This window comes from Phascolarctos cinereus, unplaced genomic scaffold (genome assembly GCF_003287225.1).
Source record: "Phascolarctos cinereus isolate Bilbo 61053 unplaced genomic scaffold, phaCin_HiC Scaffold_4;HRSCAF=312, whole genome shotgun sequence".
In the NCBI taxonomy this organism is placed as follows: domain Eukaryota; kingdom Metazoa; phylum Chordata; class Mammalia; order Diprotodontia; family Phascolarctidae; genus Phascolarctos; species Phascolarctos cinereus.
The window spans coordinates 202,009,052-202,026,803 of NW_027555847.1; the positions used below are offsets into that span (position 1 = coordinate 202,009,052).

The 17,752-nt window shown below is 38.1% G+C and overlaps 1 protein-coding gene across 1 annotated transcript in view; it reads left to right on the forward strand.

Annotated features, from left to right (window-relative positions):
- Nucleotides 1–8,650, forward strand: part of PTGR1 (prostaglandin reductase 1) — a 44,940-nt gene extending 36,290 nt beyond the window's left edge. The window contains exons 9-10 of the mRNA XM_020976216.1: nt 5,288–5,409; nt 8,421–8,650. Of these exons, the coding sequence (XP_020831875.1) occupies nt 5,288–5,409; nt 8,421–8,531 (233 nt within the window). The 3' untranslated portion in view covers nt 8,532–8,650. The remainder of the gene's footprint in view (nt 1–5,287; nt 5,410–8,420) is intronic.
- The last annotated feature ends 9,102 nt before the right edge of the window (nt 8,651–17,752 follow it).

Below are 17,752 nucleotides of genomic sequence, written 5' to 3' on the forward strand. Positions count from 1 at the left end.
GTATCTCTGAAAACAGCTGCACAAAACCCCCCAAAGCTTGGGACAGTACATTATCCACACTGGAAACAAACCCCTACCTTAACAAAGAGTTTAAAACTCAAGTAATTGGCTAGGGACATGAACAAACAGCACAAGAAAAATCAGACCATAGAATCTTACTTTGGTGACAAAGAGATCAAAATATACAACCAGAAGACAATAAAGTCAAAGCTCCTACATCCAAAACTTTCAGGAAAAATGTGAATCAGTCCCAGGCCATGGAAGAGCTCAAAAAGGATTTTGAGAAGCAAGTAAGAAGAGTAGAGGAAAAACAGGGAAGAGAAATTAGATTGATGCAAGAAAATCATGAAAAACAAGTCAACAGCTTGCTAAAGGAGACCCCAAAAATACTGAAGAAAATAACACCTTAAAAAATAGCCTAACCCAAATGGCAAAAGAGGTACAAAAAGCCAATGAGGAGAAGAATGCCTTAAAAAGCAGAATTGGCCAAATGGAAAAGGAAGTCCAAAAGCTTACTGAAAAAAAATACTTCCTTAAAAATTAGAATGGAGCAAATGGAAGCTAGTGACTTTATGAGGAATCAAGAAATTGTAAAACAAAAGCAAAAGAATGACAAAATAGAAGACAATGTGAAATATCTCATTGGAAAAACAACTGACCTGGAAAACAGATCCAGGAGAGATCATTTAAAAATTATTGGACTACCTGAAATCCATGATCAAGAAAAGAGCCTAGACATCATCTGTCAAGAAATTATCAAGGAAAACTGCCCTGATTTTCTAGAACCAAAGGGTAAAATAGAAATGGAAAGAATCCACTGATCACCTCCTAAAAGAGATCCCCGAAGGAAAACTCCTAGGAATATTATAGCCAAATTCCAGAATTTCCAGGTCAAGGAGAAAATATTGTAAGCAGCCAGAAACAAACATTTCAAATCTTGTGGAAACACAATTTCAGGCTTCTATATTAAGAGACTAGAGGGCTTGGAATATAATATTATGGAGGTCAAAGGAGAGAGGATTACAACCAAGAATCACCTACCCAGCAAAACTGAGTATAATCCTTCAGGGGAAAAATGGATATTCAGTGAAATAGAGGACTTTCAAGCATTCTTGATGAAAAGACCAGAGCTGAATAGAAAATTTGACTTTCAAATACAAGACTCAAGAGACGCATGAGAAAGTAAACAGGAAAGAGAAATCATAAGGGACTTATTAAAGTTGAACTGTTTACATTCCTGCATGGAGATGATATTTGTACCTCATGAGACCTTTGTCAGTAGTAGGGTAGTTGGAGAGAAAAAAATTATGTGGATAGATAGATAGATAGATAGATAGATAGATAGATAGATAGATAGATGGCACAGGGTGAGTTGAAGATGAAGGAGTGATCTCTAAAAATAAAATTAAGGGGTGAGAGAGGATTATACTGGGAGAAGGAGAAAGGGAGAGGTAGAATGGGATAGATTATCTCACATAAAACAGACAAGAAAAAGCTTTTACAGTGGAGGGGAAGTGGGGGAAGGTGAGAGGGAATGAGTGAATCTTATTCTCATCAGATTTGGCTTAAGGAGGGAATAACATATACACTCAATTCGTTATGGAAACCTATCTTACCCTATAGGAAAATGGAGGGGGGGAAGGGGACAAGAGGGAGGACGATGGTAGAAGGGAGGGCAGATTGGGGGAGGGGGTAACCAGAAGCAAACACTTCTGAGAAGGGACAGGTTTAAAAGAGAGAATAGAATAAATGGGGGGAGTAGGATAGGATAAAAAAAAAGAATAGTAATGCCTCCTTTCCAAAATATGGGATGACATGCTAAGAGTCTTCAAGTATATGAAAAGGCTTTATTTGCCCAGAGGGTAGTAAGCAGTTGTTTTTCCTCTCTACTGAAGATAGAATGAAATGGAACCAAATGAAGCAGAAGCAAATTAATTTAGGTAAAAGAAAGAATTCTCTAAAAACTAGATAGCGGAGGTAAGACTAGAAATAAAGTAGGAAGTTACCTACAATGCAATATGCTAGGAGTGAGGTAGAGGGGAAAAGATACTAGAAGGCACAAGGAGGAGCACTTCTCAATATACTTTTTATAAATGCATGTTTTTAATGTCAGAAAATTCTGCTATCCTGGTTATTTTGTTAAGAAAGTGCCAAGCCCCCTATCACAATAGGAAAGGCATTTAATGGGCCCATAGGGGACACAATTTTCAAACTTTCCCCTAGAGTACATAGTCCTAGCTATGGTGATAGGAGCAGAGACTGGGCCTGTGATTCCATAAACATAGGGAACTTTCAGGTGAGGAACTCCCTTGACCAATATAGATTAGCACTTTCTCTGAAACTTATAGTGAAGAGAGTTGCCTGGAGTACTAAGAGTTTACGTGTTGCCCAGAGTCACTCAGTCAGTCTGTGTAAGAGGTGGAACTGGAACCCAGGTTTTCCTGGCAAGGTGGGCTCTCTGTGCACTGCTACAAGCTGCCCCCAAGCTATGGTACAAGGGGCCAAAGACTGTAGCTAGCAGGTGACTCAGGTGGCTTGTTCAATTTCTCTTCTCAGAGTTATTTCAGGCCCTCTACAATTTGTTTTTACCTTTTCAGGATTATTTCATACTATTCTCCTTTGCAAACTCTACATTCCAGACCAACTGGACTACTAACTTGTCCTTCAACTCAACACTCCATCTCCTATCTTCATGTATTCACACAAATTCAGAAAGTACTCCTTTATCATCTCTGCCTCTCAGAGAAAGTATATATGGAATGATTTTACATATATATGTTTATAAATATACATATATATACATATATTACATATTTGTGTCTAATGGTAGCCATCTGTAGGGTAGAAATGGGGAAGGAGGGAAGAAAAAAAGGAAAAAAAGATAACTTTATTATATATTTAAAAGGAATAGCAAGTTGTATATAATAGATTTGCAGTTTCATGTACAATCATCTTTTTTATTATACTATGTTATAGGAATACTGGTTTTATTCCACAAATTAAAAATTAAAAAATTTAATACCTTTGTTTTTAAAACCCTTTGTAAAGCCATCCCTGATTCCCCAAGGTATTAGGGCTCTTTCTCCCTCTATTTTCCTTATTTGTAAACATGTTGTATTTCCTCTCCCCCCTCCCAATAGAATATAAGCCCTTTGAAGTCAGGGACTGCTTCCATTTTGTCATCATATCAATCAGCAAGCATATAATAAGTAAATACTATGTGCTAGGCACTGGTGGAACATACTGGTGGAACATAAAGACAAAAATAAAAACAGTCCCTCCCCTCATGGATCTTATAAGCTTTGACGAAGGCAACAAAAAACTAAGTATGCAAAATTAAAATCAGGTTAATTTAGGGCAGGAGGAGGCACTAGTAATTAGAAGCTCAGGGAAATTAAGACAGGGCTCCTGTAGAAAGTGATACTTGAGTAGAGCTTTGAAGGAAGTTAGGGATTCTAAGAGGCAGGGCTGAGGAGGGAGTGCATTCACAAGCACAGGAGATAGGCTATGCATAGGTCTGAGAAAGGAAACAGTGTCATATAAAAATAGCAAGAAGGCCAGATTATTAGGACTGAAGATTTAGTGGAAAGCAACATATTATAAGGCTGGAAAGGTAAGCTGGAGCCAAATTGTGAAGGGTTTTAAATCCCAAATAGAGGAGTTTGTTTGTTCAGGCCCTCCTAGTGGTAATAGGAAGCCCCTGGAGTTTATTGAGGGACATGGCTAAACCAATAAAGGATGGATTAGAAAGAGGGAAAACACAAGGCAGGGAGACACCCAGATAAGAGAGAACGAGGAGGTGAACCAGGATGGCTATGTAAATAGGAAGAATATTTGAAAAAGAAAGAAACAAAGTTCAAGAGATGCTGTGGAGGTAGATATGATAAGATTTGGCAACTAAATGGATATGTGGACAGTGAGGAGCTAAGGATGACTCTGAGATTGTGAATGTGAGCAATTAAAAGGATGGTGGTAACTTTGACAGAAACAGGCAAGTGAGGCAGAGGGGTAAGTTACGGGAGGTGGAAATAACAAGTTCTGTTTTGGACATTTCCCTAGGTGTTTAATAAATGTTTATTGATTTGGATTGAAGTATAATAACCTAGAGAACCACTTGCCTGAGATTCTTTGTAGTAATGATCAGACAATCTCCACAGTTCTCTTTCAGTGGTCTGGTTTTATGCTACAGTGCAAGTCAGCCACTGACAACCCAAATAAGAAACAACCACACTCCTACACCAATTAAGAGGCTTATCCACCCCACTTAACCTTTATTTGGGCTCTTTGTGTAGCTGGGCAACAATTTTCCTAGAAGTAATTAGAAGATAATGATACTAATCTTTTAAAAAATTGTATTTAATATGCTTTAACAAGGCCCTTTGTCTTTATCTCATAGTAATTTCTGGGTAAGAGAAAGAACACTGGGCCTGGAGTCAAGATGACCTGAGTTCAAATCCAGACTCAGATATTTACTATCTGTGTGACTCTATGTTTCCTCAACTGCAAAATGAGGATAATTATAGTACCAACCTCACATGGTTGTCGTGAAGATCAAATGAGATAATATTTGTAAAGTGCTTATCACAGTGCCTGGCACACAGTAAGCATTATATAAATGGTTCTCGCTTTCCCTACCCACTCCAGCTTATAACATCCATTATGCCAAAGAAAAACTTTTAAGGAACACTCTTACCAGCAGAGTAACTGAATCTCACAATGCATATAACATTCTGCCCTCGTAGTCCTCTGCCTCTGATATAAAAAGAGAAGCATGTTTCTTTAACTGTTCTCTAGAACCATCCCTGGTTTTTCACTTATTAGGAATTTAGCTTACTTTTAATGATCTTTTATTTACATTGTTGTAGTTATTATTTATATTATTCTTTTGGTTCTGCTCATTTCACTCTGTGCCAGTTCATTGAAAACTTCCCATGTTTCCCTGAACTCCTCATATCTGGCATTTCTTGCCATGTGATAATACTATACTACATTCATATACCATATTATATTTTTAACTATTCCCCAGTTGGTGGGCACCCACTGGGTTTCCAAAGAGTACTACTATTAATATTTTGGTATTTTTTGGACTTCTGTTTCTGTCTTTGACTTCTTGGGTTTATATGCTCAGTAATATTACTGGGTCAAAGCATATGGACAATTTAGAATGAAATTGATATTTGATAGAAAATGTTAAGCTTTCTTTGTTTTTCCTAACCTTTTCTTTTCCTGTGTGCTTATTAAGCTTTATCATTAATTATGTAAATATGCCGTGTGCTCTTCCTTACAGGAATCTATATCCAACTTCCCTTTATCTATAATGAGCTACGTATGGAAGGATTTATTTTCAGTCGCTGGCAAGGAGACATCCGCCAGAAAGCTCTAAAAGACTTGTTGAAATGGGTCTTAGAGGTAAGACAGTACAACCGAGATACCTCTCTTCTGGAAGTTAATGCTGGAATTTTCTATGACAACTCCTTCCATAGATATATTTCTTTTATACACAGTCTAAGAATTATACGAACTTGGGATCTTTAAGCTTTTACAATGGTGTATCTTGGCAGACTGTACCAAACAACTCATTCTCTCACAGGTCCTTTGAAAACAGAAATAAAAAAATTTTATCTTAAAAGTTAAAACTTCCAATTTACTTCAAAATGCCTCATTGTGATATGGGGATAACTCTGATTATGTCTGTGAAGCTCAAGTTCTGGCAGGCTTTTTTGGCAGAGTACTGACTGTCAGTACCATCCAAGCTAAATTCAGTATCTGCTCTGCAAGGAATAGCATAGGTAAACAGAGTAAATCATTAACTAAAAGCTGGCCACCGGATGATGGTTTGTCAATGCCAGCAAAGAAAATTACAAAGTGGGGCTTAGTCCTGGGTATTCCCTTTCAACTTCTTCAATAATTCTGAAGTAGAGTGAAAGGAAAAGGAAAAGTTTCTAAGAATTACATAGTTTTTAAACTATAAATATTAATTTAGTCAACTAATTAATTTAGTCAACTTAATCTAACTGTTGATGTGAAATCCTTGTCGAGTGATCAAATGCACATAACTCTGGAGAAAATAAATCATCATATGAACATTAATGTTCTTATTAAAAATAAAACCAGGAGACAAATGGAAATAGTAGTTAAAGAGAAAGATGGCTCATAGGTCCTTCTTGGAAAAACAATGACAGGAACTAATAGAGTATGCATTCACAGGCTACAATAAACATTTTAAGGGATGCTGTGGTCATCATATTGAAGTGCACAAGATGAGCATTTCTAAAAGACCAACATGAGGATAATTGTGGCTTGTGTGCCAGCTTCTGTTGCAAAGGATATGAAAATAGAGGATGTGAAGAACTTGACAGGAGCATTCAAATTATATCAATATGTACTTTAATACCTGATGATGTCAAAGCAAAGGAGTGCACTGTAGAAGATGATGAAACATAGACTGGAAAATATTGTTCAGGTATATTCAATGAAAGAGATGAAAGGCTTACAGACTACACAGATGAATCACACAAATATGTCCAAAACACCTTAAAGAAGAAAGTTATGGGGCAGCTAGGTGGCACAGTGGATAGAGCACTGGTCCTGGATTCAGGAGGACCTGAGTTCAAATCCGGCCTCAGACACATAACACTTACTAACTGTGTGACCCTGGGCAAGTCACTTAACCCCATTGTCTAATAAAAAAAGAAGAAGAAGAAAGCTATAAGGCAATGGACATTGTGAACATAGAATTACATCACAAAAGAAGTGAAATGTATTATACCTTGACTCATTCAGGAGACATTTCCAAACTGAATGCTTGTGTAGAGTTGGATCATTGACTTGTTAAAGCAAAACAAAAAATTAATACTAAATTAGAATAAGAGAAGGAGGCATATTTGAGAGAACTTGCAAAGGTGAAATTGACATTATATTATACGTGGGGGTAAGAATGAAGACAGGAAGATGATACCTAGGTTGCAAGCCTAGGAAATGAGGAGATGGTGGTACCCTCAACAGTCATAGGGCAGTTTAAAGGGGATGGGATTAGATGGAAAGATAGTAAGTTCCATTTTGGATATATTGAGTTTAATATGTCCACTGGACATCAATTTGAGATGTCTGCAAGGCAATTCGAACTATGAGATTGGAGGTCAGCCGAGAGGTTAGGGTAGGATAGGTGGATTTGAGAATGATCAACAAAGAGATGATTAAATCCAAAAGAGCTGATGAGGTCACAAAGTGAAGTAGCATAGAAAGAGAGGAGAGCCATATGGGACACCTGTGGTCGGAAGATGTGTTCCGTAAGAGGAAACAGCAAAGGAGACTGAGAAGGATCAGTCCGATAAATAAGAAGAGAACCAAGAGAGAGTGGCCTCCCTTTAAAACTATAAGTCACAGATAAGGTATCAACCTGAATTGGTAGAGGGAATATATTCACCAGGGAGTTCCCTATGCCAGTGAGATCACAGGTTCAGCTCCTATCATTACATTCTTAGAGCTTACAATTTAATAGTTATAGATATGGCATGTCTCATAGCTTTCTATGCTCCATGATGCCATGCAAAATGGGATTTTAAGAAATATTTATTGATTTAATTAGGTTATGGTTCAGTCATTTCAGTCATATCTAACTCTTCATGACCTCATTTGGGATTTTCTTGGCAAAGATACTGGAGTAGTTTGCCATTTCCTTCTCCAGTTCATTTCACAGGCAAACAAGGTTAAGTGACTTGCCCAGTCAAACAGCTAGTAAGTGTCTCAGGCTGGATTTGAACTCAAGCATTCCTGACTCCAGACCTGGCACTCTATCCACTGCACACCTAGCTGCCCTTATTAACTGGGACATGGTTGTAATTTGGAGTTGGTTTATTCCCGTTGAGAAGGAATTTATAATTTTCATATTAATCGATATGATATGTGTAATGAATATGCTAATATAGTTTTCTCAAGAGCTGCCTCTCTGGCTCAGGAGTCAGAGCTCACAATGCAGCTTAAACTGACTAATCAAAACTCTGACAATGCTCACAATCACTGAACTGTGAGTGAAGTGAATCAAAAATTGTAGAACCTATTCCCATCACAGAACTCATTCTATACTCCAGGGGAGGTGGTCACAATCCCCAAAGACTTGACTCCAGAATTTTTGTGTTGTGGGACTTGTGGGTTTCTCATGGAAAACAATTGTCTGTTTGTAATCCACCTTCCTCCCTCCTTCCCATCTTGTGATTTAAGTATGTAATCTGGGTTTCACTTCAGCAAAGAGAACATTCCTCACTCTAAAACTGATTAAACTACTTGATTAATGACTGATTCAACTATCTGGTTACTGGTACCCCCCTGCTTTATGTGACTCTGAGCACTCTTGGGTTAGAGACTGGCTCAGTAAAAATCCTATTAAAATCTTTTATTTTGTTTGTTCGCTCTTCCCACAGGGCAAAATCCAGTACCGAGAATACATCACCGAAGGTTTTGAAAATATGCCAGCAGCGTTCATAGGAATGTTAAAAGGAGAGAATTTGGGGAAAACATTAGTGAAAGTATGAGTGACCCAAGAGTACATCACACTGGAAATCTGGAGAACATATTAGTGTGTTTAAGTTCCCTAAAACCTTGTGGAAATATGTGCCTATTGTATTAAAATACTAAGAAACACCAACTGTAATTAATTCTGTGTTTAGTCTACTTAACAAAATGTGTTAAAAATTTGTTATATAAAAATAACGAGAAATGAAAATTCTTTAGTCAATGAACAAACACCCATCCCTACCTCCTAACTACAGCCCTCTTCAGGATAGTCTAACTGCAAGATATAAGATTATAATAATAACAGCTCATATTTAACAGCATTTTGTAATTTCCAAAGGCCCTTTGCTCACTCACCTATGAGGCAGACAGTACAAGTTTATTTCTACCCATTTTACAGATAAGGAAACTGAGGCTTAGAGAAAGTTTTAAATGAGAACACACAGATGACGGCAGAACTAAAACTTAAATTCAGGTTTCTAGGGATTGATCACCCTGATGAAAAAGACTTCCACAAAAACTTATTTAAAAAACAAACAAAAGCATTGATCACATATGTCCTTTAGCAAGGGACCAATGCCTGTGACACACCTGCAGGGGCAGCTGGGTGACACAGTGGATGGGCTCCTGGGCAGGGAGTTAGAAAAACATGAGTTCAAGTCTAGCCTAAGACACTTGCTAGCTGTGTGACACTGGGCAAGTCTCGTCTGTAAAACGGGGATAATAATAATAATACATACCTCCCAGGGTTGTTGTAAGTATTAAATTAAAACATAATTTTAAAGTGCTTAGCACAGTGCCTGGCACATAGTAAGCCCTATATAAATGTTAGTTATTGTTATTTATTGTTATTAGGGGTCAGAGCACATGATTAGTTCCATAAGAAGTGCCAACAATCCATCAGAGGACTCCCTGCTACAAGATCATGGTGTCTGGTTACGTACCAGAGGTTATATCTAGTTCAACCTCTTCATTTTGCCAATGAGAAAACTGAGGCTTAGGGAAATTTGACTTGGGTAAGGTCACATTATCATCAAAGGACAGTGATGTGGCCATGCCTGTAACTTCAAAATATCACTTTGGCAGCAATTCTAATTTGCTTCTGTTCTCAATTTGCTAAAAGAATAACATGGGATATACTGATTAAGACTTGACTACAGAGAAAAACATTGTCCCATAGCAACAAACCTGATATTTGGCAATTTCTGTAACCCACAAGGTTTGCACACTTCCCCATTTTCTTTTCTGCTGATGAATGCTGCTGATTGACTTTGTACTATAAACAAGCCTAAAAAACTATAAAAACCTCATTTGTACTCTAAGAAGTTGAAACTGCTACCAGCCCAAGCAGTTCTGCTTAGCATACTAATAAATTCCTTTCCCTTTCATTCTGGCTTCTCACTTTGACCTCCCTTCCCCAATCTTGCACACTTCATGGTATATGAGATACTCCCTAGAATCTCATGGAACCCAGGCTGGGAAGTTTCCCCATGGTACTTTTGCTAGATACACGTATGAGGACTATGGGCCATATACTGCAAATACCAGGGGAAATGGCATTTATTAACAAGGAATAATGAACAATTTCAGTGACCAATTAAAGGATCAATATCTTTCCCCATCCTAAAGCACTGGGGAATAAAGATACAAAGAACTGTTCTAATGGAGGGCATATTTTGACTGGTATATGCCTTTTCAAGCAGTAGTGAAAGATTTCAAGAAGACTCCTATTAGATGCATTAAATACATTGTAATAGCTAGTAACTGTGGAGTTTCCAGCATTTGGTGGTATGCAGAAGACTTTTCTCTTTCTATGAATTAGCAGAAAGAATTTGCTTTGGTAAAACCTTGACTGAAAGAGAAAGCCATGTTTGAACAGAAAAAATTCTAGAGGAACCTTACTAAACTTGATATAATGAAAAAGATAATCAGACACGTAAGGAACATAAAAACATGCCTTAAAAACAAGCAAGATGTCCTAGATTTGTTTTTAGTTGTGTATAAGGAAACATTCCCTAAGTGTAAAGCTTCAGGCTTGCTTTATAGGCAAGGAAGATACTGAACAATCCTGAACATTGGGACTAGAGCGACTTTTGGACCCTATGTGTCTTTCACTAGAGGTCAATGGGTAGCATTTCTAAGCAGCAGTGGAAATATTTCAAGAAGATACCTATTAGCTCTAGAGGAAGGCAGCAGTTTCTTCTGGGTCTTGGAATATTTCTAGGAAAGGGACTTTTGCTGAAATCCCCATGCTTCAGGGTAAGTGCAGAGGACTTTCATTCAAAGGAAATGCTTATTCAAGCCAGAATGAGGTAAAAAACATTGAATTCAACAGTGCACTGCCATTAAATGAGATACAAGAAGATGACTTTTCAGCATTTTGTTGGGAAACAGAAAGGCATGAAGGCTGACCCATGTGATTTAAGTCCCTTTCTATTTTTTGCTGATCTATCAATGCCTATCTCTAGTTGGATCAAACGAACCGCTTTTCTCAAAAGGAAAAACTTAGTGTGCAAAGTGTGGTAATTCTTCAGGTACTGTTTTGTTTCATTAGACTCCATGCATTGCAATAGCTAGAAACTGTGGAGTTTCTAGCATTTGGTGGTGCACTGAAGATTTTTCTCTTTCCTCAAATTGACAGAAAGGATTTGCTTTGGTAAAATCTTGACTGAAAGAGAAAATCCCATTTGGATAGAAAAGAGTCTATACTTACTACCTTACTAAATTTGATATGATGAAAAAGATAATCAGAATCAAGGAATGTAAAGACATGTCTTCAAAACCCACAAGATGTCCTAGATTTGTGCTTAGTTACATTTAAGGAAACATTCCCTATGTGTAAAGCTTTATGCTAGTTTTATAGGTGAGGAAGATACTGAACTACATTATTTACCATAGTGACTAAAGCAACTTTGGAACCTATGTTTCTTTCACTTGATGTCAATAGGTAGCCCTTCCAAGCAGTAGTAGAAAGATTTCAAGAAGATACCTATTAAATATAGAGGAAGGTAACAATTTCTGCAGGACCTTGGAATATTCTTTGGAAAGGGGACTTTTCCTGCAATTCCCCATGGGGTGAGGTTGAGTGTAGAAGACAGTCTTTCAAAGGAAATGCTTATTCAAAGCAAAATCAAGTGAAATAAATTGAATCCCGTGATACATTGCCAAGACAAAAGAAGATGACTTTTCAAAGTTTTGTTGGAAAAAAAGAAAGACATGAAGTATGATTCATGTTGTGTAAGTCCCTTTTCTATTTTTGCTGGTCTGTCAATGCCTATCCTAAGTTGTGTCAAACAAAATGCTTTTCTCAAAAGGAAAAACTTAGAGGGCAAAGTGTGGTAATTCCTAAGGAATTATTTTGTTTCGTTGGATTCAATGCATTGCAGTACCTAGAAACTATGGAGATTCTAGTATTTGGTGGTGACCTAAAGACTTTTTTCTTCCCCTGAACTGGAGTGAAGGATTGGCTTTGGTAAAACTTTGACTGAAAGAGAAAATCCTGTTTGGATGGAAAAAGATTCTATGGGAACCTTACCAAACTCGATATAATGAAAAAAATAATCCAAATCAAGGAAGATAAAGACATGCCTTCAAAACCTGCAAGACGTCCTTGATTTGTATTTAGTTGCATTTAAAGAAACATTCCCTTTGTGTAAAGGTTTAGCCTAACTTTGTGAGTAAGGAAGATACTGAACTGCCTTACTTAACCTTGAGACTAAAGAAACTTTGGACTCCATGTGTCTTACACTGGATGTCAACAGGCAGCCTTTTGAAGAAGTAGCGGAAAGATTTCAGGAAGACTCCTATTGGATCTAGAAAAGGTAGTAATTTTTGTAGGACCTTGGATTATTCTTTGGGAAAGGGACTCTTGGTGCAATTCCCGTGCTTCAGGTTGACCGCAGAAGTCATTGTTTCAAAGGAAAAGCTTTCACATAATCAAGTAAAAGACACACAACCATTAAATAATTCAAGGGTGCACAACCATTAAATAATATACAAAAAAGATGATTTTTGAAAGTTTTGTTGGGAAAAAGAAAATCATGAAGCCTGACCTATGCCGTTAATTCATTTTTCTATTTTTGCAGGACTGTCAATTCCTATCTCTGGTTGTGTCAAATGAAATGCTTTTCTCAAAAGGAAAATCTTAGAGTACAAAGTGTGGTAATTTCTCAGGAATTGTTTTATTTCATTGGATTCCATGGATTGTAATAGTTAGACATTGCAGAGCTTCCAACATTTGGTGGTGTGCTGAAGACTTTTTTCTTCTGAATTGGCAGAAATTATTTCATTTGGTAAAACCTTGACTGAAAGAGAAAATACATCTGATTGGGAAAAGTCTATAGGAACCTAACTAAACTCAATATAATGAAAAAGATAATCAGAATGGAGGAGGATAAAGATACGCCTTCAAAACCCGCAAGATGTCCTAGATTTGTATTTACTTGTATAAAAGAAACATTCCCTATGAGTAAAGCTTTAAGTTAGTTCAATAGGAAAGGAAGATACTGAACTGCCTTACTTACCGTTGTGAGTAAAATAACTTTGGACTTTATGTATCTTTCACTGGATGTTAATAGGCAGCCTTTCCAAGTAGTAGTGGAAAGATTTCAAGAACACACCTATTAGATTTAGAGGAAGGTAATAATTTCAGCAGGAATTTGGAATATTTTTGGGAAGTAGGCTTCAGGTTAAGTGCAGAGGACATTCTATCAAAGGAAATGCTTATTCAAAACAGAATCAAGTAAAAGACATTGAATTCAATGGTGAATTGCCATCAAATGGGATACAAGAAGATGACTTTGCAAAGTTTCACTGGAAAACAGAAAGTAATGAAACCTAAACTAGGTTGTTTAAGTCCCTTTTCTATTTTTCCTGGCCTATCAATTTCAATCTCTAACTATGTCAAATGAAAGGCTTTTCATAAAAAGAAAAACTTAGAGGGCGAAGTATAGTAATTCCTCAGGATTTTGTTTCATTGGATTTCATGCATGGCAATAGCTAGAAACTGTGAAACTTTTAGCATTTGGTGGTACGCTGAAGGCTTTTCTCTCTTCCTGAATTGGCAGAAAGGATTTGCTTTGGTAAAATTTTGACTGAAAGAGAATACTGAATTTGAATGGGAAAAAGTCTATGTGAACCTCAATAAATTCGATGTAATGAAAAAGATTGTCAGAATCAAGGATGATGAAGACATGAAAACCTGAAAGATGTCCAAGATTTCCGTGGAGTAGTGTTTAAGGAAACATTCCCTGAATGTAAAGCTTTGGCAACTTTGCACACTATATATCTTACACTGGATGTCAATAGGCATATTTTCAAAGAGTAATGGAAAGATTTCAAGAAGACTCCTATTAGATCAAGTGGAAGGTAATAATTTTTTCTGGATCTTGGACTATTCTTTTGGAAAGCAACTTTTACTGAAAACTCATTGTTTCAGGTTGAATGGAGAAGGCATTTTTTCAAAGGAAAAGCCTATTCAAATGAGAATCAAGTAAAAGACATCGAATTGAAGGATACATTGCCATTAAAGTAAGAAATAAGAAGATGATTTTTGAAACCTTTGCTGGAAAAAGAATGGTATGTATCCTTATTTATGTTGCTGATGTCCCTCTTCTGTTATTGCCTATCTCTGGATGGGTCAAGTGAAACATTTTTTCATAGGGAAAAATTTAGAGTGTAAAGTATGGGAATTCCTCAGAACTTGTTTTGTTTTATTAGATTCAATGCATGGCAAAAGCCAGAGACTGTGGAGCTTTCTGCATTTGGTAATGGCGTTAAGATTTTTCTCTTTCCCTGAATTTTCAGAATTGATTTGCTTTGGTCCAGCCTTGACTGAAAGAGAAAACCACTTTTGGAGTGAAAAAATGTCTACAGGAACCTTAATAAACTCGATAAAATCAAGAAGATTATTAGAATCAAGCAAATTAAAGATGTGACCACAAAGTCTGCACGATGTCCTAGGCTTCTGTAGAGTTGCATTTAAGGAAACATTTGCTGAGTGTAAAGCTCCACGTTATAACTTCAGAAGCTATTGAGGCTGTGGAGAAAGTTGCTGTTGCTGCTTCCTGTGGCAACAGGGCCACCATGCTGAAGAGGTCTAGAGGCTTGGGGTGCTGCTGGGAACCCCGAGATTGTGACACCAATCCCTGGCTGAATGAATTCAATTTAAGTCTTCTTCCAGCCAGAGAAAAAGTTTATTAGTGATAAATCATATAGGCCAGGTGACACCTGTAAGGAAGAGGGCATGAGAAAAGCTCAGCCTTTGGGGCATGAGAGATTCTCAGCATCTGAATGGGGGCCAGGGTAGATCCCACATATACTCAAAGTAACTTTGGGTGGCCAGGGAAGGGGCTGGGAAAAGAGTCCAGGCAAGAACTCCTACCAGAAGGCCCAAGAGACCTAATAGACCATGGGAATAGATAACTAAGGGAACTAGAAGGTAGAAGCCCAAAAGGCATCTTCAGAAGATCAAAAGGTGGGGCCAGGGCTTTCAAAGGGAAATGAGGGGAGTCGACAAGGAACCTAAAAGTTTAAGGGTTTTCTGGGACCCATAGACAAACGGGAGCCAGACTCTTTTTATGACAAGGGGCAAAGGTGCATCTGAATAAGATCAAAAGGTAGGGCTAAGGCCCTCAAAGGGAGATGAGGAGCTGGGGCCTCAGAAAAATGGGAGCCAGATTCCCTTGGGGCAAGGGGCTAAGATCTGGGCTTGGGCCCATACCCCATCAATGCTGCTCTTCCTCTTCATCCTCACCTTAGTTTTTAATCCTCCTCCTCATCAGCTCCTGGTGTGTTCTTCGCATCTTCCTTGAAGCATACCTTCATATGTCACTATAGAACAATTTGGTACCCTACCTGTCTTATGTTGAATGTCAGTGGTCATACGTTCAATGAGGTAAGGAATAATTTCAAGAAGACAACAGTTTGCTCTCCTGGAAGTCAGCAGTTTCTGCAGCCCCCGGGATATCCTTTGCCAAAAGGACTTTTCCTTAAATCCACTTGCTACAGGTTGCTGAAGAAGTCATTCTTTCCATGGAAAAGCCTATTCAAGGCAGAATTAAGTCAAAGACATTGAATTCAATGGTGCATTGCTGTTAAAGGGAGAAAGAAAAGGAGGACTTTTGCTCTTTTCTCATGAAGAGATTGGTATGAAGTCATATTGATGTCAATGATGTCCCTTCTCCAATTTTGTGGGTTTATCAATGCCTGTCTCTAGATGGCTCAACCAAAGGCCATCCTTCTGTGGAAATCCTAAGAGGAGAAAGGACAGGAATTCCTCATGCCTTGTTTGGTTTCATTAGATTCAATGTATTGCAATAGTTACAAACTGTTAAGCTTTCTGGCTTAGTTGGTTGCCTTGAGACCTGTTCTTTCCCTTGATTTGCATAATGGATTGGCTTCGATAAACCCTTATCTGGAAGAGTAAAAGACATTTGATTGGAACAAAGGCTGTAGGAATTTCAATAAACTCGATATAATGCACAATATTAACAGAATAGAAGAATATAAAGATGTGTCCTGACCACCTGCAAGATGTCCAAGATTGATGGGCAGCTTCCTGGAAGGATACCTTCTGTTTGTCAGTATTGAACAATTTGGTACTCTACTTTTCTTACACTAGATGTTAGTGGTCATACATTCAATGAGTAAAGGAAAGATTTCCAGTAGACACTTTTTAGAACAAATGAAGGCAGCAAGGTCTGAAGGTCCTTGAAATGTTCTCTGGGAAAGGGACTTTTGCTGCAATCCACTTACTACAGGTTGAAGGAAGAAGTCGTACAAATAATTATGTGAAATGGAAGGAGGGGCATGCAAATAACTAGGTATATGAAAGGTATATACAGAGTAGACAGAAGGTAATCACAGAGGGATTGACTGGCACCTGGAAAGTCTTCCTGCAGGAGATAGGCTTTGAGCTGAATCTCAAAGGAAGTCAGTGAAGGGTAGGAGATGGAGGTGAGGAGGGAAAGTATTCCAAGCATCTGGCATAGCTAAGGCAAATACAAGAAGCTGGGAGACTGGAGTCATGTGTAAGGAACAACACATAGGCTAGTATGGGTGGATTGAAGAGTACATGGACTGGAAAGGTAGGAAGAAGCCAGGCTGTGAAGGGCTTTAGATACACACATAGGATTTCATATTTGATTCTGGAAGTAATAGGGAGTCACTGGAGTTTGTTGAGTGTATGTGTGTGGTGGTGTTGGGGGAGGAGGGGCAGGATATATGGTCAGATCAATGATTTAGGAAAAGCGCCTTGTCATCTGAATGAAAGATGAATTGGCATGGGTGGAGAAAGGGCAGGGAGACCAATTAGAAGACTATTGCAACAGTACAGGGGGAAAAAAAAAGAGCTGCAGACCTGCAAGAGTGCAGTGGCTATGTGAGTTGAGAGACGGGTCTTTTACAAGAGCTGTGGACAATAGATTTTATATGGAGGGTGAGAATAAGGAGCCAAGGATGAAAGTTTGGGAGAGTGGAAGGTTTAGGGAGAAAGATATTGAGTTCTATTTTGCACATATTGAGTTTGAGGTGCTTATATGACAACCAGTTGGAGAAGTTCAATAGGCAGTTGGTGATGTGGAACTATATACACCTCAGGAGAGAGACTGAGAATGGATAATTGTACCTTGGAATCATCAGCATGGCAGTGAATGAGATCACCTACCAAAAAAGTAGGAAAAAAAGAAAATCTCAAGAAAAAAGCCTTGGGGGATTTCCTTGCTGAGTGGATATGATTGAAGATGGAACAAAGGCAACTGAGGAATTAGGTAAGAGGTGAACCAGGAGAAAGCAACGTCATCAAAACCTAGGAAAGAGTTTAATCCACAGCATCAAAGTTTGCAGACAGTCAAGCAGGGTGAAGATTTAAGAAAGGCCATTAAGACTCGACAATTTAGAGGATCATCACTAACTCATGAGTACAGCAAGCTGTAGAATGTATTTCCTGTATTCTTGGCACTTGAGGCATATTATTTAACTTAGAATATTGATTTCGTTTGTGAGTACTTTTTCTTGGCCCCCAACCTGGAATCTCACTCGTGCTGAGAGAATTTCACTGGTGGAGAGAGAGTTTCAGGTGAATGGTGAGGTTAGAAGCCACACTGCAGAGGCAAGAGGAGGGGAAGTAGAGGCACCCAGAGCAGGGGGCTTTGAATTTAATGTCTTTATTTCTTATGTGCAAAGTAAAATGTAAAACTTATTTCCTTTCTTGCTGAATAGAGGAAGTTTTTTTTCCTTATAT